The sequence below is a fragment of the Diadema antillarum genome, unplaced genomic scaffold (assembly GCF_040938485.1).
Source record: "Diadema antillarum isolate AM-2024a unplaced genomic scaffold, OU_Dant_1.0 seq00000668_RagTag, whole genome shotgun sequence".
Lineage (NCBI taxonomy): Eukaryota > Metazoa > Echinodermata > Echinoidea > Diadematoida > Diadematidae > Diadema > Diadema antillarum.
This window is the reverse complement of record NW_027271578.1, coordinates 241,376-266,507: the sequence shown is the minus strand read 5'-3', so window position 1 is coordinate 266,507 and position 25,132 is coordinate 241,376. Positions and strand designations below refer to the sequence as shown.

At 40.1% G+C, this 25,132-nt stretch overlaps 1 protein-coding gene across 1 annotated transcript; it reads left to right on the top strand.

Moving 5' to 3' along the window:
* Window positions 1–322: 322 nt before the first annotated feature.
* Window positions 323–24,572, top strand: LOC139736864 (EARP and GARP complex-interacting protein 1-like). Its single transcript, XM_071647526.1, has 9 exons — window positions 323–421; window positions 9,626–9,709; window positions 14,384–14,516; window positions 15,206–15,371; window positions 17,531–17,630; window positions 20,828–20,964; window positions 22,058–22,225; window positions 22,912–23,097; window positions 24,004–24,572. The coding sequence occupies exons 1-9, from the start codon at window positions 380–382 to the stop codon at window positions 24,176–24,178; spliced, it is 1,191 nt and encodes a 396-aa protein (XP_071503627.1). The 5' UTR covers window positions 323–379; the 3' UTR covers window positions 24,179–24,572.
* Window positions 24,573–25,132: the final 560 nt, after the last annotated feature.

Here is a 25,132-nt window from a genome sequence, read left to right as displayed (position 1 = left end):
CCTAACCCCAACCCTAACCCTAACCCTAACCCTAACCATAACCAAAAACCCTAACCCAACGTTTTTCCCATAGGTTTAACACGCGCCATGCCCCAATCTGTGCCGTCTTAAAAAAAAACGCTTCCCGGTTAGGGGCTGGGGATTCGAAGGGGAGGAGGCTGCGGCTCCCTCGGCCTTGGTCGCGCCCCCCCCCCCCTCCCCAACAAGTTATTGCTTATTGCGAAGTGCACCCCCTCCCCCTCCCCCCTCCCCCCCCCCCCCCCCCCCCCCCCCCCCACCGCGACCGACCACCACCACCACCACGCATGGCACTGTATAGTGAATGACGTATGGAAATCCCAGGGCGCACTGAAGGAAAGTAAGGAAAAATACACCAAAGATGGACGATGAGGCCCCAGTCATCTATGGCCTAGAATTTCAGGTGAATCTTGTGCTCATACCGCTTGTTATCAGTGATTCTCACAATGTATTGACTTAGAATATGTCATCTTTGGTCACAATATCTGATATTCATAGCTGCTCACATTAAGCGAGTGTACCTGCGAGTAAAAATCTATTAGTCCCACATATTTCATTTAGTGTCAGGTGGAGGCGGTCAGGCAACAGGGGCCTGTTTCACTAAGCTCTGGGATCAATCCTAGGTTCAATTCAATTGATCCCAGGGGCAGTTTTGGGATTGATCATTCCCAAAAAGTTAGGAACTGTTTCACTAAGCAATTTGGGAACGATACGGAGCTGGGAATTGAACCCAAAGTTGGGATTGATTCAGATCTGACCCAAGTTGGGAAAGATCCATTACACTCGCCGAGTTGCGCGCTTATGATTGTTACGTCATAATAGCGATGACCTCACACAGAAGCGTCATAATGGCAATGAAGTGATACAATTTGTCATGTGCTCGTATGTTACATGAGCGAAAAGAGAGAAGAGCAAAAAAGTACGAATGAAGGGACGGAAGAAAGAAGGGAAAGAGAGAAAATAAAGAGGAAGAGGGTGAGGAAAATGCCATTATGTAGTATACTAGTAACACGCCAAGGCTAAGTACATATATATTGCCCAGTATAATATAAAGACCATTCACAGGGTGAAATTATCAATTTAATTATGTTGAACCTCATACTAGTACAGAATTTTCTGGTAGTTTCACCTATACGCCACCTTGGACATTTAACACACATGATGCAGTTACGTGTACAGTCTGTATATATAACTGCATCATGTGTATTAAATGCCCAAGGTGGCGTATAGGTGAAAATGGCAAACAAAAAACAAACATATATACCAAATAAAGAATACAATATTGTTCCAGATATTAATGACAGCAATTACAGTCCTCAGTGTGAGTGGAACAGATACGTTATATATATATATGTATTATGTATGTATGTATGTATGTATGTATATATATATATATATATATATATACATAATACATATATATAACGTATCTGTTCCACTCACACTGAGGACTGTAATTGCTGTCATTAATATCTGGAACAATATTGTATTCTTTATTTGGTATACATATGTTTGTTTTTTGTTTGCCATTTTCATCTTTGTTGACATGTTTGAACATACATGTACAATGTATGTGTATATCTATCTTTTCATCTTTAAAGCGCCATGAGCACTGAAAGGTGGACCTGTGCGCTATATCATATGGTTACATGTATACATGTAAGCATATGTATACATGTAACCATAATTTATTTACATAGATACACAAAATTCACTGTGCGCCAACAAAACCATCAACTATAGCACTCGATAAAACAACATCAATCAACTACAGCTCTCGAGACACTTCTGAATAAGTCAACTGTTACAAAAATATTCACATTTGATGGAATTTAATTGTGCAATGTCAAAATACTACCGGAATAAAAAAAAAAAATGCAATGAATACACACTCTTCATTATCTGAAAGCCTGTACTTGGGTTTCAACACCACTACATCACGTTCACACGTGAAGGGCAAATCATTCACATCTGGGTGTGTTAAAATCACATAGAAGAAACAATGGTAATTGAAGTCATGAATGAATAAGATATGAAAATCAACACCAATGAAACTTTTAATACTAGTATGCATCTGTCTTCTACATACAGTAGCTTTTCTCTTCTCTTACAACTGAAAAAATATTCAAATTCAAATCAAATCCATGGTAGAAACGTACACATTACAACATGAGACAACTCCATTCAGACATTCCCTCTTTTAAGCCTCCAACACAAGACAAGTTTTTTTTTTTTTCATTGTTAAAGGTCAAGAGTGAAGTAGCATGTATATGCATGACAAGGAGAATGGAAAGGAGAGAAAGGTAGCATATTATGCACACCAGGGAGAATGAAAATGAGAGAATCATAGCAGTGCAAGAAGAGAGCAATAAGAAAAATAGGTTCAAGAGAAATTGAGCAAGAAAGAGGAACTATGATATACTTGGATTTTAGAGGGGGATGGAAGAGACTACAGATTTATAACGACTTTGACACACAATTACATAGACAAAGAAAAAATGAAGAAACAAGCAAGGACTATGACTAAAATGGCTTACTCATTGCCTTAGATGGTTTCTATTTGAATCTAGTCAGATAAAACAAATACATAACAAAGTGGCTATTTATTATGCATATGATATGATGGTTATCTTAGTAATATGACACTAATTGATTACAAAAAAAAATTATAAGCTCACAAACGTTCACAATGAGATAAAATTCAATGTCGTGTCAAAAATTAAAGAGTGAGGTTTCAAAGTAAAAGTATTCACCAGCCAAAGGTATAAGTTTCCAGGAATCTGCTTACAGCATACTCTTGTATTTCCTATTACAGTATTATGGAATGAGGGAAATCCTGGTGGGGCAACATGTCACACATTCTGACACCAAACAAATCACCACCACTAATCAAACTTAAAAGTAATGAAAACTTTATTCTTCCCTCGACTCCTCAGACGGCATGGTCCCTGCTTCGAGCCATCTTGACTTCCACTATGGGCAGAACAGGCCACACCCACTTTGTACAAATGCATATTCATGACACTATTAACACATTTAGGGTAAAATATTTAGACAATAATGCCTAAACTTTCTTGCTAAATGACTTTTGAAAGAATACCATTGTTGTTACACAGGGAGATCAAAATCAAAAGTAACCTTTTATTCCCTTTTCATCTCTGAATCAACTGTTGTCGTATTTGTGTGGACTTGTTATGTGGAGATTGGAGATGATGAATAAATTGTTACATTACTGTTGGCTTGGCTTATTCATAAATTGCAGGACAGAATGATGCCGCAGTTGCAGATCCCCCTAGTTTATACACAAATCCCTCTTCAAAGAAAATGGCGACTCTGCCATGTAATGTGGCTAGAAGCCAAGATCTAGAACACAGATGACCATGATGATGAGGAAACAGCATAGCGCCATTTATGTGTAGAAACATTCAAAGGCGCCCAGGTCCCAGAATGTATCACACGTCATTCACAAAGTTGCTGGAAAAGATAAGGGTTCAGTTGAACAGATTTGAAAGCTCAACTTGAAGACAAGATCATCAGTAGCTACAATGCTTGGACAAGACAGTCCCCTAGCTGTTCTCCACGGCTGCATATAAGAAGGAATAGGGTTTCATATCCTCCAATAGAAAGGACGAAGGCTGTGACTGTAGATGCTCCATGTTGACGACACATGACCAATAAAACTCAGCAACTGTCCCTTCCTGAGGTAAAACAAAGCATATAAAATAAAAAAAGAAACATTGAAGACGTCTTGAACCACAAAATGGTTTTGTTACTGTTAAGATTTTTTTTTCCTATGACATTAATTCTGTAATGACTCATACCATAACTTGATGGACTCTCAAAGATGGTCACATTTAAAAGCAAAAGATTATTTTGCGAATTAAAAAAAAAAAGACATGGCATGTGGGGGTAGCATAGGTGTGTATTACATGGAAGCTACAGATCACATTACATCTCTAGCCCAAGTAATGCTATTTTTCATTTTGATATCTAGCTTAATTTAAGACAAAGTCATGTTGCAAATAGATGTCACTCTGCCAATTAATGAAGTCAAATCTCTCAGGACTTAATAAAAAAATGATGGGCAATGGTGATAACTTTAAAGTTAAATGTTACACTACTTGCATTTTTTGGTCTCCATACCGACACTTGCATTGGCCATTATTTGACTTACAACTTTGGTTTTAAAAGAGCTTTCTGTACATTCATGATTTTGGATTCATGGCATATCTCATACCGTTTTATTGATCTTGATTTGCCAATGCTGGATTACATAATACCAACTAAAAGTATCTGACGATCCTTTACAGAGAAGAAGAAAGAGAAGAATTTATATTTCTCTGAGGGAGGCAGATTTAAGACGCTAGAAAAAATATGAATTCAAGGAAATTTCACACTTGGTATCGGGAAAATAAGCATTCAAAGTACATGGTGTCATAATTGCGATAAAAATGTACATAGGTATTGTGAATAGAAATACCACTACCACCAAATCCCCATTAAATGATTTTTTCCCTCCCACAATCGTATGATTGCGTTCTAAAACTGGGTATAGATAATACATTGAAAAACCTTTTGAATAATGAGCTTTCAGAAAATTTTAAGAAATGAAACTTACATCTTTCCAGTCAATCAATGAGCTCAAAGCCTGGTCAGGAATTCACCTCTCTCATAAGGTTTGCACAGTCCTCTTGTCCACTGTGTAGAAGAGTGCATCACATTCAGAGCCAGTCCCTGCTGATAACAGAATAAAGCAGATTACAAAGTTTAACTATACAAGTCTGTAGAAACATGCTATGACAAGTAAAATATCTCAAGCTCTAGTTCTTTTCTCAAATTTGTCTGTCATTTCTCAACCTAGCGGGAAAAGGAAGTGTCACCGACTTGCATTTGTGCATTGTACTTTCATACCCAGGTAGAGATATTTTGATTTTACTGTAATACCATATTGTATGAAAATGGCAGGAAATACTACCAGATTTTTTCCAATCATTCAAGTAAGTTGGAACCAACTCGGTAAAGGAAATTGTTGATATTGACATTGACTTGCACATGGTTACTGCAAAAACCTCGCTCTCCGCAGCATACGCTGCGCTGCTGCCTACGCTTACCTGAAGTAACCTACACATCGAGGGATGCATATATTGAAATAGGCTATGGTGTAATATGAATTAACCTTGGTGTAGTCTGGTACAATTTGTTGTACCCCCCCCCCCAAACAAAAATGCACAGCAGTTCAACGAAAAAATATGACCACACGTAAAAGCATGGAATTAGGTCTTTCCACATACCCGGTTGTCAAATTTAGGACAGTGTTATAGTCGAAGTATGGCCAGCTTGTTCCAACAAAACAGTAGTGGAACTTGAGATAACATCCGTATAGAGGTTCTAGAGCTCTAAGTCTAGTAAACATGCAACCATGGATACCGAGTACTTAGCACCGAAAACAAAATCAGACAAAGATATAGAGGTCTATAATAGAATCAGCATGCTACGTTGCCATTACTGTGTATCTACTAGTTCTCGACTAATCTAATGTTAGATCTATGTGTTACTGACTAACGTTAGATATCTAATGATACTGATGTTAGCTAACTAGTAGTAGTAGTATGCCTACTAGTAAGTAGTAGTAACGTTAGATCTAGCCCTAGGCCTAGTCTAGGCTAGGCCTATAATGTAATCTACTGCACTGTAGTCAAGTGTAGACTGCACTCGAATTGAGTAGTACAGAGTCTAGGTCTAGACAAGAGAGACTCAATTGTGATTGTGATGAAGAGTAACAGGTTAGAGATCTAACAATGTTAGGTAGAGGGTCTAGAGTTTCTAGGCAGAAAAAGCTGACGTCTGTCCGGAGGAGCCTCAATTCAAATTTGAATTGTCTATACACTGTAGCTAGACAGCTACGCGATCGCCTAGCTAGCGGCGTCTGCGATATTGCTGACATTTCACAAGTTATTCGAAGCTCACTTAATCGAAATCTTATCAGTGACAAGTTGTAACTAATCTAACAGTTAGATATATTCTAGGTCTACAGTCGTGAGTCTACATGCATGAATAAAGCAAGGATGGAGCTAGATGTGGATTACCGTATCAGTGGTAGATGTAGACTGACATACGTGTGCGTAATTACACACATGGGACTAAGCAAATCACGATTGTTGCGATTAACATGTTCAATACGAACAGAGTAAAGAAATCGTTGGGCAGTGCTTCCTTATGACTGCCAAGAACAGACTTGGAATGGCATCAGCCATGGAAATAAAAATAAACATGTCATTCTAAGATGAAATTTGTGTACTGAAAATGAAATTTGACCTCGAAATATTAATTTCATTGTTTCTTTACCGTACCTTCTGCTTGGTTGTCATTGCCATGTTTCTCTCCTATAGCTCTCACTATCGATCACAGCCTCGTTCACTATGATTAAATCAGTCGAACTCAATTAATTATCGTTCCCACCCAAAGATCGATTTGATGAAACGCGTCACAAGAGTCGTTCCCAGGATGGTATCAATCCCAGAGTTGGGATCGGTCTTGGGTTGGATCGATTTCCCATGTTAGTGAAACAGGCCCCTGGGCATGTCCACGGCCGGATGGCCGGGCGGGCGCGGGCAGTCGTAGGACCTACTGTAAATAAGTCGGCAGGCGTACACCGCACAGGCTGTAGATCCCCTACTACTGTAATTAGTGTAGGTCTAGATCTAAATACAAGTTTAGGGTCTAAAGTCGACCAGTGTCTTGACTTTCGTTCAAATATGATGCCCATTGATGGCTTATTATAGGGTGGCACATCCTATTACCGGACGCTTTTCTTTGTGGCTTTGAATTCCGTACTCATAGAATGAAATTTTGGTTAAAAATAACACCACTTATTCACAGACTCATGGAAATTACGAATTCAGCCAACTTATGTCAATTCTTCGTTCCGGTTTTTAGAAAATATGCTTTAAACATACCCCTCTAAAAATAGTGGTTTTTTGCGCGGTGCAAAATCGCATTGTATTACCGGACGCGATTTTCGTAATCCAATAATCGAGGTCTTTCGTACCTAATCCTTGCACCAGAATCACAATTCATCCCACAAATCACTGTACACATTCTCACCGAGCGGATGACAAAAAAAAAAAATCGGCAAATGAGGCTCAAATTTCGTAGTTTACGGTAAAATGTCTGTCTTGACCATTTCGAACAGTTCACGCAATAAAACCTTGTGAGAAATCGACAACTGGTTAGAGTATCGTGCTTTGTCTATGGGAGCTGCACGCGCGGGCGATGAGTTGCGTGCCCCTTGGCGCACAACTATTCCGCATCGTTCGCGTTTGAGGACGATAGCTACAAATTTCCAATATTGATCAGTGAACTTTTGGTTCTAATAGAATCTTCAGCATTTTTCCTGTATGTGAGTGGGATTTCATAGAATTTCAGTCGCGAAATGTGATTCAAACATGCATGAATATTAACTATGACGAGGTGCGGGTCACTCAACTATAAATTTGAGGTAAAATGTGAATTTTTTCGTGTTTTTACATTTTTATGTGGCGTTTTTTGCAATTTCGTTCCACACAAAGTTCTGTGAGGCTAATCTACGAAGTCTCGCGCGTACAGAATGTCATTAGTACGCAAAAATGTGCGTGTCCGGTAATACCATGCGTCCGGTAATACCATGCTTGCCCCTACTATAAATTTTCACATGATCCATATGATCTTGCAGTTGCAGGCTACGCATGTGAGAGAAATCGTGACAGGCGACAATGGTTTCAGGCAAAAGTCAGGAATTTTGAAAATTCATTTTTTCATTGAATCACTTTGCCCATTTCCTAAGCTTTACATTGATATAAAACACTTGTATTCTCCGGTACTGTAAGTGGTGTGGTGATTTGTCTCTCTAATGCGCTTAAACCATGTTCCCTATCGAATCTATTTTTCACGTTAAGTTAGTGCTGCCTAGTGTTGCTGTTCACTTTTGGTTTTACTTCCGTTGTCGAACATTGCGGTAGAAAAGCTCAGATAGAAAGCCAAACGAAGAGCATACACTAAAGACCGAGCGTACTGATATCTATTGTAGCAACAACAATGGAGCATGCATGCATGGACAAAACATTTCCGACACGCTGCGAGGCGTATCGCCGAAAGCTGAACTATGTAAATGTGTGCGACGCACTATCCAATCGCACGCGAGATGCCTCGCCGTAGCAACACTAGGCATAGTGGCGCGGCTTTCGAAAGAAGATCGAAACTGACGAGTGCGATCCAACATAGGGTGTTTAAAATTCCATTTTCGGTGGGAAAAACTTAGTGTTATGCTGTGAAATTTAGTGTAGATGTACAAAACATATCAAAGATTCAATTTCTGAAAAAACCCAAAATCGACAAAAATAATGGTCAAAATCTTTGTACCCCGCATAGGAGGGAATTTTCTCTTGCGACTTTTGCCTGAAACCGTTATCGCGGGTCACAATTGGTCAATAATTCCCTGGGTCATAATGGGCATCACATAGGCATCTCTCCAGTCTGCCAGTACTTATCCTGTCAGTAAAGATGATTTGCAGCTAGCTGTAAGTGCTGGAGCCAGCTCCCTAGAAAGCTGTTTAAGTACTCTTGGGATTTTGTCATCCTGGCTACCAGCTGGCCTTGTGGGGGGGGGGGGGGGTGGGGTTGAGGTTTCTCATCAACTTTTCCACACCTTGCACTGATATCGCTATACTGTATACGCCATATATTTCGCGAGTCTAAATTTTCGCGAATCTGGAATTCCCGACGATTTCGCAAGTGGTTAAATTCGCAATCGTGGAGTCCTGTACTGAACAGAGAAGTGTACATGCGTACGTCACATTCACATCGGGCGTCAGAGTCAATATTTACGTGTGTCTTTCATTTTGCGAATAGCACCTGACTCGCGAAATTCGCGAAAATAAAAACCTCGCGAAATATTCAGCGTATACAGTATTATCCATTTGGGGAGTTCTAGAGTCTGTTCCTTTCTTCCGCAGATTTATTTGTCTTTGGTATAGGTCTTACCATCTTCATTGTAATATTGATTGATATTAGTGTAGGTGGCACTAAAAACATTGTAGTTGTACAAATTACAACTTTCAAAATGGAGCCATGCACAATATTGTATGACTTTGCATGACTTCTTTGCATGACTGAAATTCAAGGAGTTTGGTATGAAATAACTAATTTTGTTAAAAACAATGATTGATGATTAATTTTGAATAGTACAATTAAACAACATAACATGCTGTATATAACGCAGGATGACTCACAGATACAAGTTATTTCACAGTTTATGAAGAAATTGAAGGTAAACTTTAATTCCTCCGTGCCATACTTGATAAAGGGCTATTTGGTAATAGGCTTTGCAAATGCGATTTAAATACCATTGACAGCCATGGATATGTGAGATAATTGACCAGAGAGAGCTGCTTGTAACTAATTCACTGCATATTAAGAAGGTCCTTCTCATTTTCAGACAGCTGAATGACTACTGCCAAAAGTTTTTCTTAGCATGACAATTGCAGCATGGTTACGTTTGATTTTGTTTTGAAGTAGATCTTGAAAATAATGACACGGGTAAAAATTGTACACTGCATTGATTCTCCACTAGGCAAGGAGCTTAACACCTCAGGTGGCGGAGACTGATGCAATCAGGTTCCTCGTTGGCACACAGTCACTCAAGTATGATAACCAGGTAATCATCTTCTTTTATTGGACATCAAACAAGATGTCAGATGGACAATTGGAAATGTTTTTGTCTGTGCACTAATGAAATTGGTAGCGGTACATGCAAAGCTTCTATTTTGTATGAATATCTGAAGACAAGTGTGTCCCATTGAAGTGACATCTCATTCAAATGTTACCATAATATTGTTCTGATAAAGCAGTATTCTTGATTCAACCATGATGTCTGTACAATGCTAACTACATGTAGGTATAATGCGTGTATTCAAAGACACCTTGAGTACATTGTGTAGTGGAATATAGTTAGATGTGTAAGTGGCAACGGCGTAAATCCATACTGAGGAGTGGGGGGGATGATCGGCGATAGTCACCATCACCACGATTACAAGCCCATAACCGAACCGGCGCAGCCTTGAGGGGGAGGAGGGGGGGGGGGTGGGGGGGGGGTGGGTGGGTGAGAGAAGCTTGGTAACCCCCCCCCCCCCCACACACACACACACACACACACACACACTTTACAGGGATCGGATGTCTCACTCTTTTGCATGAAATATAAAGTGGGAGGAGAGTGATATATTTCTGACAAACTGTTACAAGCGAGCTTGAAAATTTTTGACATTTTACAGTCCCCAAACTGCAGTTTGTGACTGTATTTTGTCCGCTTTGGAAATTAAGGGGGGGGGGCACCGGGTGAAACTGCTGGCAATTACCGACAGCAACATCAAGAGAATGGCATAACAATTAAATGCGAGCGAGCGAAGCGAGCGAGCTTGAAAATTTTGACATTTTACAGTAAAAAAACTGCCGTTTTGGGCTGTATTTTTTCTCTTTGGAAATTAAGGGGGGCGCACAGGGCGCAACTGCTGGCAGTTCGTACTGGCAGCAACATCAGGAGACTAGTGGCATAACGATTAAATGCGAGCGAGCGAAGCGAGTGAGCTTGAAAATTTTGACATTTTACAGTACCAAAACTGCCGTTTGTAGCTTTATTTTTAGCTTTGGAAATTAAGGGAGAGCACCGGGAGAAAACTGCTGGCAATTACTGGCAGCAACATCATGAGAATGGCATAATGATTAAATGCGACTGTGCGAAGCGAGCGAGCTTGAAAATTTTGACATCTTACAGTCCCCAAAACTGCCATTTGTAGCTATATTTTTCGCTTTGAAAATTAAAGGGGACGCACCGGGCACAACTGCTGTCAATCACTGGCAGCAACATCAGGAGAATGCCATAGCGATTAAATGCGAGCGAGCGGAGCAAGCGAGCCTTAAAATTTTGACATTTTGCAATCCCAGAAAATGTCGTTTGTAGCTGTATTTTTTCGCTTTGGAAATTAAGGGGAGGCACACCGGGTGAAAACTGCTGGCAATTACTGGCAGCAACATCAGGAGAATGGCATAATGATTAAATCCGAGCGAGCGGAGCGAGCGAGATTCAAAATTTGACTTATCATATTCCCAAAACTGCCGTTTGTAGCTTCATTTTTAGCTTTGGAAATTAAGGGGGGGGGCACCGGGCGAAACTGCTGGCAATTACTGACAGCAACATCAAGAGAATGGCATAACAATTAAATGCGAGCGAGCGAAGCGAGCGAGCTTGAAAATTTTGGCATTTTCCAGTCAAAAAACTGCCGTTTTGGGCTGTATTTTTTCGCTTTGGAAATTAAGGGGGCGCACAGGGCGCAACTGCTGGCAGTTCGTACTGGCAGCAACATCAGGAGAATGGCATAATGATTAAATGCGAGCGAGCGAAGCGTGTGAGCTTGAAAATTTTTACATTTTACAGTCCCCCAAACTGTCGTTTGTGGCTGTATTTTTTCGCTTTGGAAATTAAGGGGGAGCACCGGGCGAAAACTGCTGGCAATTACTGGCAGCAACATCAGGAGAATGGCATAACGATTAAATGCGAGCGAGCGAAGCGAGCGAGCTTCAAAATTTTGACTTATTACAGTCCCAAAACTGCCGTTTGTAGCTATATTTTTCGCTTTGGAAATTAAGGGGGGAGCAACGGGCGAAAACTGCTGGCAATAACTGGCAGCAACATCAGGAGAATGGCATAATGGTTAAATGCGAGCGAGCGAGCTTGAAAATTTTGACTTATTACAGTCCCAAAACTGCCGTTTGAAGCAATATTTTTCGCTTTGGAAATTAAGGGGGGAGCACCGGGCGAAAACTGCTGGCAATAACTGGCAGCAACATCAGGAGAATGGCATAATGATTAAATGCGAGTGAGCGAAGCGAGCGAGCTTCAAAATTTTGACATCTTACAGTCCCAAAACTGCCGTTTGTAGCTATTTTTTCGCTGTGGAGATTAAGGGGGGAGCACCGAGTAAAAACTGCTGGCAATTACTGGCAGCAACATCATGAGAATGGCATAATGATTAAATGCGACTGTGCGAAGCGAGCGAGCTTGAAAATTTTGACATCTTACAGTCCCCAAAACTGCCATTTGTAGCTATATTTTTCGCTTTGGAAATTAAAGGGGACGCACCGGGCCCAACTGCTGTCAATCACTGGCAGCAACATCAGGAGAATGCCATAGCGATTAAATGCGAGCGAGCGGAGCTAGCAAGCGAGCCTTAAAATTTTGACATTTTGCAATCCCAGAAAATGTCGTTTGTAGCTGTATTTTTTCGCTTTGGAAATTAAGGGGAGGCACACCGGGTGAAAACTGCTGGCAATTACTGGCAGCAACATCAGGAGAATGGCATAATGATTAAATCCGAGCGAGCGGAGCGAGCGAGCTTCAAAATTTTGACTTATTATAGTCCCAAAACTGCCGTTTGTAGCTTTATTTTTAGCTTTGGAAATTAAGGGGGAGCACCGGGCGAAAACTGCTGGCAATTTATGGCAGCAACATCATGAGAATGGCATAATGATTAAATGCGAGTGTGCGAAGCGAGCGAGCTTGAAAAATTTTGACATCTTACAGTCCCCCAAACTGCCATTTGTAGCTATATTTTTTGCTTTGGAGATTAGGGGGGGGGGGGGCGCAACTGCTGTCAATCATATCACTGGCAGCAACATCAGGGGAATGGCTTAGCGCTTAAATGCGAGCGAGCGGAGCGAGCGAGCTTTAAAATTTTGATATTTTACACCCAAAAAACTGCCGTTTTTAGCTATATTTTTGCGATTTTGTTTGTCCCACTTTTATGGGGGATCCATCCCCCCCCCCATCGACGCCTCTGCATATGAGGGAGCTTTTGTCAAGTGAAAGATATGCTGCACACTCTTTGACAAATTAGGGAAATATACGTCAATCTCAACAGTGTACTTATCGAAAGGGATCCAGTATAGCGGAGCTTTTGCATGTTTATGATTGCAATTCAACGATTTGGTGCATAGTTCTGGCGGTATTTGGACAATAATTCCATTAAGAAAGTTCGAGATTTGTCCTCATCTCGGAAATTGCTTGGGGGATAAATGATTTGCCTGCCTAAACACTTTCGTAGGGGCGGGGCAAATGCCCTTTGCCCCCCCCCCCCGAGATATTTTCGACGCCCCTGATCTTTCCTGTGTATACCCATAGATGTATCTTGACTGAGTCATCAGTCACTGTCGTTCCTCATGAATGATTCAGGAAATGGAGGGGGTTCAATTATGGCAATGTAGTTTTGTTATTGTTTGTTTGTTTGTTTTCGTACATATTTTGCAGATGGTCCCAAGTTACTCTCGTCTTAGCATGTTTACATGTAGGCCTACACTATTTGACGTTGTCAACGTCTGAGCCATACCTTACAGTGTATGTCCATGTCCGCGAGCGAGCGAAGCGAGCGAGCGCTTGAGAAAATTATGCATTCGATTTCCTACAAGATAGAATACTGTTGAGCTCTGTTACCTGTCTGAAGGCCGGCGTACAAACGTCATGCAATATGCCAAAATTGATACAATCACATTTCTGCTTCCTCCATTTTTTTTCTTCAAAATTCAGGGGGGGATGATTGTACAGGCCATCCCCCCCTCCTCCATTTCAGGGGGGGATATATCCCCCCCATCCCCCCCGGGATTTACGCCCATGGTAAGTGGTCTAATGAAACATGGAAATTTCAAGATGATAATAGGTCCTTGCTTATTTCATTTCATGCTGAATTTTCTTTGATTAACAGTACAATGTGATAAGCATAGAATAACTTTTAGAAGATAGTGCAGTTGAAACATTGTGAAATATTACAGTTTATATTTCAACCAATTATGAACTTGACTAAATGAATGAATTACTGTAATGGGTATATGAAAACAATGTTCTTCTGGTACTTATTGTGTTTGCTATGCATGTACATGTATACTGGCTTGTAACTGAAGACCATTCCATCTTATTATTAAGTTGTTGATGATTTACAATGCTAGTTTATTTTATTTCATGTTTTAAATTCATTGCAAGCACAAAGTAAATCACAAACTGTTTGAGAAACCCTTCAATACACCATTTTTAATGATGTCAGTGATATGATGCTACATGTCATGAAGAAAGACAAATGCAGTCATTCCCATACGGTATACCTACTTGTTCACCATATTTGGAAATGGAGTCTAGTGTGGAATGCCAACCTTGTAAGATGTTCTCTAATCACACTAAGATTTATCCTCCATCTCCAGAAAATTAGATTCAATGTTAAAATGATGCATTGGATATAACAGACCCAATACTCAAGATCTCTGTACTCTTTTTAACCCTGTGTTCCAGGTGCATGTCTTAGATTTCGATGAAGATAACAACACCCTGAACAAGACAGTGTTCCTGCACAAGGATGGGGAGATATGGAACATCAGCTCCAGTCCTGCAGATAAGGATGTCGCAGCAACCTGCTTCAATAAAAGTATGCATCAAATTATTGATGTAACAATGGAACAAATCTCCTTATTATCAACTAGCCACTAATAGCTATTAAATGTTATATTTTGTTCCACGAGATCACTGCATGCTGGAGGGATTGTCTATATGGCCAAGTCCTTATTTTGTGCAAATACAGTTTGTTTCTTTCTTTCTTTCTTTCTAGGTTCATACACTAGCTATACTGTGTTGTAGTTGTAGGATTGACAGTGAAGCTAAATTTAGGGACAGTTCTTTATTTAGGGTACCGGTAATGGATAATGTCTCAAATATAATGATTTGTTATAAATAAATCTGTGGGAATGACATTGAAAGATATTCTGTACTCTCAATGCTTGTCTTTTATTTGCTGGCAGTTTGCATGGGGAGGGGGAAGAGGATCATGTCAAGTACATAAAGTACATAGACCACTCTGTTGCCTTTAGTCTTGTGACTCTTGATCTCTTTGTTTTATTCCTTTGAAAACCATTTGAGCACTGCTCTGTACAATATCACAGTTGGTTTATGCCTACAATGTATATTTTTCATCTCAGAGGCCTCAGTGATCAAAAATTTATGTTCAGTCCTTCAAAGATGTTGATTGTCTGTTATATCCAGATTCAAACCTTTGACTTAGGTCAAGTAAATTTCAAGTAATATGAATTTTCCCCCTGTTTTGCCTCATCATTATTTAAGTTGTAGATAACAAACTTCAAGGGCAAGCAGCCATCTGGCGGCTACCTGCTGAGGAGGATGAACTTGACACACCGGATGTTGGTCTCCATGACGACTCTTCATCCAGTGCCAGGAATCTAGAGGTGATGTGTCGCCTAGACAACAGTGATTATGGCAACATCATGAGGTTGGTGTGCATATAAGTATGAGTGTGTGGATGTGTTTGTGTCCGTACTTCCTAAAAGGGAAATGCACCTGTGGGAAAAAAGTTATCTCAAAAGAAATTCAGAAATCATATAAACAACAGATCAACAAATATCTGAGTGATAATATTGGTAAAGAGAGTCAGGGTTATTCAAATACTACATAGTCATTGATTCTGATCTCTGTCTTGAAATGACATGGATTGCCTTGGTCATGTAACCTTGTTGCTGTTGTTTGCATAAGATTCCATTTGTAGTTTTATCACATCATAGCATGTTTCTGATGTCATATTTTCTCAGTATGAAAGCATAATGTTAATGTGTATTGTCCATGGTAGTAGAAGTTGAATTCTTTATGAACATGAGAATATTTTATTTCTGCCCATTGGGTGAGGAGTGCTGTGCCAGAGCTGTTTGTGTCATGTGACCAAGATGGTTTTTCACCAGTACAGAGGTATCCCTAGATGCCCTTTTATACAACATGTATGATTTATTTACTTACACAGATTTCTCACTTTTTTCCCTCTGCAACAATGTCACTGGCAATTTTGTTAATCTTGTGCAGTTGCAACTGCCCTTATAAACACAAATTACTCATTAGGGATATATGCCTCATTCTCTCTATAAGTGGTCCACTGCAGTCACATATTTACCCACGCCGATGAAAATCGGCAGGGGGTTATGTAAAGGGTTCCGTTTGTTTGTTTGTTTGTTTGTTTGTTTGTTTGTTTGTTTGTTTGTGTACAAGATAACAAGAGAACGGGTAAACAGATTTGCACGAAATGTTAAGGGGATGTTTGGATAATGGCAGGAAAGAATCGATTAGATTTTGGTGATAATCGGTTGACCTTTGCAAATTCTGTGTGACCTTGAAGTTTTGACCCCATGATATAGTGACCACTCCGAAAATTTCCCGTTTCTCACTTTGCGATTTTCCGCTACCATACGAACACATAAACTCCCAAACGATCCGACTTCGCTGCTCAAATGTTCGTAAGAATTCCGAAATTTACGTTTAGGCCTATTTGAGGGACTACGTCCTTCTAGATTTATGAAAGTTCGTTCTCCGTCGTCACAAACTGGCCCGTATTTTGATGATTTTTCAAATTAACATTGATTGTTTTTTTCGTTGGAGGAGCATTTGCTTGGTCAGTTACACTGCACGATATGCGCGCTCAATGTCAATGCGTGTGCAAGGCCACTGAAAATGCATCGCGCTGTACACTGTTGGTGCAAAATAGCATCGGGGACGTTGCGGCGCTCGTTGGTGACCGAATACTGGTGCAGTAGACATTTGTATTCAACCCTTGCATTGAATAATTTCCGTAGACACTAATCATAGGGGTAATTGCCTAGGGAGTACGTAAATTTTGTTTTTCTTTTGCGCTTTTGTGGATACCATCAAAGATCGTACACTCATACGACCTTTGATATCATCACACTCTTGGCTTGCTATGAGCAAAATATCCCGCAAGAAAACGGCGTATTTCTCAATTTTTAGCGCTTTTTCGGCGACCCGTCGCGTAGACAATATACTCTTAAAACTGGACTTAATTCGCGCGCGCTTGGAAAAGTTCTGATTCTGCACTTTTGACGGTGGTATTTGGGATTTTCGATGGATTTTTGGAGGAGACTAAAGGACTTTCCTGCTGTGAATGAGTGTTACCGTATGTGAAATGATGTGATTTGCGTGTGATGTGACTGTAGACCCAAAGATCGTACACTTCAGTGTACGATCTTTGGTAGAACTCACTGGCTGGTGATAAAGCACACTGGCAATTAAGTGACCGAATTCTGGTAGATGACCGAATGCACATTATGTTTACCCCGACTTTGTACAAGGCGTGGGTCTGCCGCCTTTGACGGCCCCTCTCTAGTTTTCTCTTTTTTTGGAACACACCGCACTCACCCTTGATCATCTTCATTAGAATGTGCATAATGAGTTGGGTAGATAGATAGAAGATATTATTGATATGTTGTTGCCAATACACTTTCAGGTTTATGATCATAAAAGTAAGATACATTTATTTACTATGCTATATTTGATATTTCACTTGAAATGCATAGGAATGGGAGTTGGTCATGTCATTGTTCTGGACTGAACTCCATTCTCTGGCATATTTGTTTTGTGATGTGCACACAGTGTACAGTGGGAGCCCCAGGGAGATGGGAGCAAGATCCTGTCTCTCACAGAGAACAAGATCCTGATGTGGGACCTGGAGGCTAGTGGAACCAGTGCAAGAGTGAGTATTATTTTGACAGACTTGATGCTTGGCTGTTACAGACATGTGCCAAAGTGCCCTATTGGCATGTATTAGTAACTGCTCGCTGCATACGTAAAGGCGCCATGTTGGTTCTGGTGTGCAAAATGATATTGGGTTAAAGGGAGAATAAAACCCAAATGAGTGAATGCAGCAATATCAGTAGAACACATCATTGAAGTTTGAGGAAAATTGAAAAGCAGTTAAAAAGTTTTGAGTTTTTGAAGTTTTTTTTCCACCATTGCGGCATATTCATTGATATAAGCTTGAAACTATTAGTCACTTTGCAACTGATTGACAAATTGCCCTGCATCGACGTAAATATGCACTGAATTGATCAAATCATGGGCGTACATACTCGTGCGGGATTAGAACCCACGACCTCCTGATCACCGGACAGGCGTCACCTCCACTAGACCACCAAGCTTTCACCCGACAGCAAGTGTTGGTTCTAATCCTTATAGCATGCAGCGGGTACTGTGTAATTATTCAAATTCATGAAATTCTTCCGTCGAGATGCTTTCATTGCAACTTATTGACAAATTGCCCTGCATCGACGTAAATAAGCACTGAATTTTTTATCATGGCTACTACTAAATACTGATCAATTCAGTGCTTATTATTTTTATTTATTTCGATGCAGGGCAATTTTTCAATCAGTTGCAATGAAAGCATCTCGACGGAAGAATTTCATGAATTTGAATATTAGTCACTTGCGCATTAAAGATACCATATCATGACTCACTAAAACCTTGCTTGTCAGACTGAGACTGATACCCCTTTCCCGCTGCCCGTCTCGGTGAAAGTTTCAGTGCCGTCGTTTCACACTGCTCTCGGTGAAACTTTCCCCTAGACGGGTTTTCTGCTCGCAATGTGGGTGATCTTATGTACATTTGTACTTGAGTTTGTTGTGCATCTGCGATCTGGTTTTTTCGATCCCATGTTCAGCAAGTTTTCGGAGGAGGGACTCGTACGCGGCAGCGTCAGTCGACGTCCCGCTCAGTTCTTCGTTCACTGCTGCCTCGCTACGTAATTGAAGTAACAGTCTCTCTTCGTCTTTGGTCCACACTCCAGCCACTTGCAAAACTCCCTCAAATTTCAACAGCACAAAACGTCAACGGTTTTCTCCTGCATACTGTAAACCCAGCACTTGACGAGAAAAGCACAAAATACGAAAAAATCAAGCAAGAGGCGGACTGTATCAGACTTTACTGGAAGAGTTAAGAGCTAGACACTAGAGGAAGACGAAGAAGGAGGAAGCATCAAATCGATCAAGTACACTGTAAACCTATATCAGCTTTGTATACACGGCGTGCTAATTAAACAATACAATGCACAGCACGATACAAAACAATGCCGTCGCACTGTGAACGCCACATTGCACACGAAACGACATACTATGTAGTGTCGTGTGTATGTTTACAAACACGAATTGCTAGTACCCTGTACGTGTGGATTTGGGAGGTCGAGTGCGCGCTAGCTAGCTGAAAACGTGTGCATGACCAGAAACAAAACATGACCTTCGACATAATCTGCATATTTTCCCCGGTGTTTCACCGAGACAACCTTTCACGCTGGGCGCTCTCGGTGAACCACCGGGTGATTTCCCGTTGAACTATCGGTGTTTACCCAGGACGCTTCTCGGGTAAAAATTGCCCCAAATTTCATCGGTGTTTCACCTAGGCTTCCCCTAGATTTCAACCGAGTGACCTTTCACACTGCGGGGTTCCCCGGGTGCCCCCAGGTGCCCCCGGGGAAGATTTTCTTCAGCGGGAAAGGGGTATGAGTCAGACTTGCCAACCACAGCCCGAGTATGAACCTACCTTAGGACATTAGAATGTTCATCTGACATAATACAACAACCATTACTGGATGAGAAGACTACAACAGTTTGTGACATCACACCTGGACAGCAATATAAAGAAAACATAAGAGAATTCTTAATATAATGTCCTTGCCTGATGTCACAAGCTGTTGTAAATAATGTAGTCTTCTATTCCAGCGATGGCATCACCAAATGATATGTAAAATGAGCAGCTTAGGGTTTTAATCCTCTAGTGTCCGTTATGCCTTGAAAGTTAGATGTATCAAATATGCTAATCTCTGCCTACACAATGTGCACACTCAAACAAGAATTTGCTCTCAAAATAAGACATTAACAGTTAGTTTTCCAGTAAGTGGAGAGATCTTCATGACTATAGGTCTCAACTTAATTCATATTGTGTGAGTGTTGTAGCTGAATTGATTATAGCAGTCTGTGTGGTCGAGTTCAAGCAAATTGTACCAACAAAGCACTTCTTGGAACAGAAAACACAAACAAACACCAACTTTTTCATTTATTTGGTTGTACCATATCAGTTCTCACTGTTTTCACCCTTTTGACAGAAATTCAGCTGTTTTGTTTGTGGTTTTGTTTTCTATATTTAAGTATTCCATATGTGACCGTGTATCACAAAACCAACAAAAAGTTGCATGACCTGATTTTCCATGAGGACTCAAAGTAGTTGAAATAGGTCAACCTAGTCAATCTTTAGTTTTATATATTTTCTGAAAGAGCAATTCTTCTTATACATATTCCTGAAGTTTGGGATCATAAAATGACTGGGAATTATGTTTATTTGCACTATTTCTAGAACATTTTTTTTTGTGTGTGAAATAGTGTAATAAAATATGTCTTAGAGAACCCTTTTCATTTCATAAAAACCCTTCACAAACTGAAAAGCTGATGCTACTGCTGTGCAAGTTTGTATTAGTCATGAATAGAATGTGCTTAGAGTGTGCTAAATTCCAGCGTAATCTCATAATCCCTTTATTGTGGTTGCTATTGAGTTTTACATCCTGCTTTTTGTTCCATTCATTGCACAGAGCACATCTTGGTGAGTTTAAATACTTGAATAGACCCTAAACTTCAAAGCCTCTTCTCTCAGTAAACACCTTCCAGAGTGTGACTTTCTTTTCATTAGTTAGATACTAGGTTAGGAAAGTCAATTAGTGTTGAGTAATTAATCCTTTTAAAGCTTAAAGTCTGCTCTTTCAGAATCTGCATTTAACTGAAAATCCATGCCTGGCGACTTTTTGGTAGTTTTGTGATGCAGGGTCACATACAATATATTCTACTCTATATTTTCTTTACTTCAAATTTTTTAATGTGCTGTTCCATGTTCAATGATTTTCTTCAGATGACCAGCTCAGCAACTCTGGAGGGCAAAGGTCATCCCAAGTTTACCTCCCTGCGATGGAATCCCCACCACAACAACTCACAGGTAGCGACAGCCAGTGACTCCACAGTGCGCGGATGGGACCTCAGATCCATGCAGTAAGTATATACATAATAGATAGACAGGGTGCTACAAACCCACTTGCACACTTGCCCAGGTCAACTCGTACTCTCTGTTGGGCAAGTAAAGTGAATGGATATTTGCTTGTTAAATGTATAGGACACTTACCCAAATGCCCATATAGTTAAAGGACAAGTTCACCTTCATAAACATAAGGATTGAGAGAATGTAGCAATATTAGTAGAACACATCATTGAAAGTTTGAGGAAAATCAGACAATCCGTTCAAAAGTTATGAATTTTTGAAGTTTTTGTGCAGTAACCGCTGGATGAGAAGACTACTCCAGTATATGAATAACTTAGATGTCACATGCGTACAACAATATAAGGAAAATATAAAGAGAATTTCACAAAATGCCATCTTTTGAAAAAAGTACACATTCCCCTGACTCGTTACCGACAAATGTTATGGGTAATATTATTCCCCCTGCCTTTAGAAAGAGGCAAGTCAAGAGCTCTTTTATTATACGAAAAAAGTGAAAATATGTTGAATTTTCTTTTACACTTTCTTTATACTGTTGTACGCATATGACTCACAAGCTGTAGTAGTCTCCTCATCCAGCGGTTCCAACACAAAAATTTTAAAAATTCATAACTTTTACATCGATTGTCCAATTTTCCTCAAACTTTCACTGATGTGTTCTACTAATATTGTTGCATTTTCTCAATCCTTATGTTTATGAAGGTGAACTTGTCCTTTAAATGGATTAGATATTTTTGTGAAATGCTCTGTATTATGGTCAGAGTGTAAAACATACTGTGTATGCCATATTTATATTTAGCAAGTCTAATTTTTTCGAGAATCTGGACTTCCTGACAATATCGCTAGTGGTTAAATCGTTCAGTACAGTAATAAACAGAGATATGTGCGCTTGCATGTCACATTCCTGTCCGGATCAGAGATCAGAGTATTTTCGTGTGTTGTTACATTTGCAAATAGCACCCTACTCGCTAGATTTGCGGAAATAAAAATGCTGCGAAATGTATGGCATATACAGTACTGTTATAGTCTACCTATGCTCGATCTTATCATTTTTACACTCCTATTTTGTGCTTACTTGTTTGCTGATAGACAAGTATTCATCATAGAAAATGCACACAGCCAACTGGTGAGGGAACTGGACTTCAACCCAAACAAACAGTACTACATGGCAACGTGCGGCGATGACTGCAAAGTGAAATTCTGGGATGTCAGGAACACAGAGGCGCCGGTCATGACGCAGAGTGACCATTCCCACTGGTTAGTCATACGTTCATTGCCGCTCACTGCTGGTGCTGTTGATGGTATACTGCTAGCTAGCAACGAAGATGGTGATGTTTGTGGTGCATGGTAGAGGTAGCAGTAGTGATGGTTTTGATGGTCAGAATGGTCACAGTGGTGTGATAATGATTTTATTTTTTTTTTCATGGTAGTTGAAGTAATAGGGGTTGTATCAGTGATGGTAATTGCAGTAATTATCACATGTGTAGTGGTAATGATGTACTGTAGTGTACAGGAAGAAGGAAAGAGGCAGACTTAACCAGAAGAAGAAGAAGATGAGTGAGTAGTAATGGTGTAGTGATGGTTTTGATGGTGGTGTGGGGGTTAGTTGTGGTATGGTAATGGTGTTCTTTTGTGGGATTGTTGTAGTGCTGATGGCTTGGGATGGTGTTCATGGTGTCAATAAAAGTGCGGTAGTAGGTTTCACCTCTACATATTTGCACAAAGTATTTACATTCACATTTAGATTGACAAATGAATGTAGACCAGTCAACAACAAATAGTGTTTGTTGATGATTACTAGTATGTCTTTTCTGTTGCCACATGGAATTAGTATAGTTGTAGATTTGCAATATGTACCTACAGTAGTAACTATCTTTGTTACAGCTCAATGTTATTGTTGGTATAGTGATGCGCTGTCAATCTTCCCCCTCTGAATCACACAGGGTATGGAGTGTGAGGTATAACCAGTTCCATGACCAGCTGGTGCTGAGCTCCAGCAGTGACAGTCGCGTCATTCTCACCAACGCTGCATCGATATCCTCGGAGCCGTTTGGCCACATGGACGAGGAGGATGTAGAGGACGATGACGAAGATGATGATGATAGGGATGATGATGAGGAGAAACACAGGTGGGAAGTGCTTTCTTTTGAATCTCATTCTGTTTCTCTCTTTTTTGATGTTGATAAGATACACTTCTCTTTTGGGGTGAGAATTCTAGATCAATAATGTGAAACTTCTGAAATGCAGTGTCCATCGTTTAATTTGTGTACAGATCAAGGGAAACACCACTTTAATGGGACAATACTAATTTCTTTGCTGAGGAATGTTATCTTTACTGCTTAAATGTGCAATGGATGATACAGTGGTTGAACGAGTCATTAGTACCAAGTAAAAACTGTGTGTAGACGTCATCTTAGGGAAGAAACAAAATTGAAATAGGTAACTGCAGGATATTTATTTCAATTTCTGTTTAGGACACATGGAAATGATGCATATAAAGTGGTATTCAGCTGGAGCTTCAGACCTGTTTCCAGATAATCTATCACATTTTCTACCATCATGTTGAGCCCAGCCTAACCCCAGCTTTGTATTGAAAAGTTGGATTTTCTTGTTGCTTGGGCCGAAGAATGATATTTATATCTAATGACATTTACATTCTTTAGAGTCATTTCCTCTGAATTAAAAAAAGCAACAACAAAATAACAACAAACCCTCCCCCAAAACAACAACAAAAGCTCCTACCCAACAAATGCATTATATTGCTCAAGCTGATGAAGATGCACTGTGTGTGAATAATTTTCAATCAAGTACAACAACTGCAGTGTCAAAGTTTGCACTAAATGCTACCTGTGATGTATCATAGAAGAACATTTTTGAACTGACAACATGAAATTAGGTCTTTATTAGTTTCACCTTGAACTTAACAACATAAAATTAAGCCTTTATTATTATTAGTTTCACCTGCAATATGCAGAAAATCTAATATCTCTGGTGTGTGTGTGTTGTTGTTTTTTCTTTGTTACACCCATTGGCAGACCAAAGGAACCCATGAAGGATGGCGTCATTGCCACTTACGAGGAGCACGAAGATAGCGTGTACGCCGCGGAATGGTCAACGGCGGATCCATGGTTGTTTGCCTCCCTCAGCTACGATGGGCGGCTCGTCATCAACAGAGTCCCGCGGGCGGAGAAGTACAAAATCCTCTTGTAGCAAGACCCGTGATCAGCGAAAGACTGTATCCAAGTCTTGTAGACTTGTGACCGTCAATGCACAAATGGATGTCCATTCCCAAGCATTTTACTGTGATGCTAGTGCTATAATTTGTGCCAGCCTGATACGAATGCAGTCTATTGATCAGCGATCCGCAAAAGACTGTATCGGAGATGTGCGGACTTGCGACTCTCAATGCGCAAACAGATGTCAATTTCCAGGCATTCCACCGTGATGCTATTTGCTATAATTTGTGCCAGCCTGATACAACTGCAGTCTGTTGTGTATGCATGCAGCATTTCATTTGTCACATCAATGTGACTTTAAGTTGGTTATCATTGCACTGTTTCACATGTGTGTAGGACCATGTACATCATTACCACCTACTGTATGTATGGATGACCAGATTATGACAGAAATCATTCATTCTTCAATAGTTTTCAAAAGTTAATTATATTTCAAATATCTTTAACTTATAGAGAAATATTTATAATTTAACGTTAATGCAGTATCTGTCAAAGTTTTCCATGTGAAGAGTGGGTGAATAAGCATGCAGTGGGGTTCAAAGGGTGTGACAGCCCCATTCATACTTAAAAAAAAAACAAATGTGGTTAACCCTTTGTGTGCCATGGTGTAAACCCCATGTGTGCCACATTATTTTGAAACCGCAACGCATGAGTGCTTTGGAAACACATTTCCTTCTTGTAAAGTCATGTAACTTCTTATAGAAGCATTTATATGAGAAATGCAGTACAGCAAAGATGTAGAGAAAATTGCAAGCTTTGCTGTAATGTGAAGTTTATGACAGAGCTTTGGCTGTGAAACTTTCAATGTGTGAGGGTATCTTGTTATGAATATCAAGCAATAGGATATAAAAGGTGGTACAATCATTGTATATACATTCTTTCATGTTATACTTTACGCACCTTAATTTCTGTTATCAAAAAAGTGATG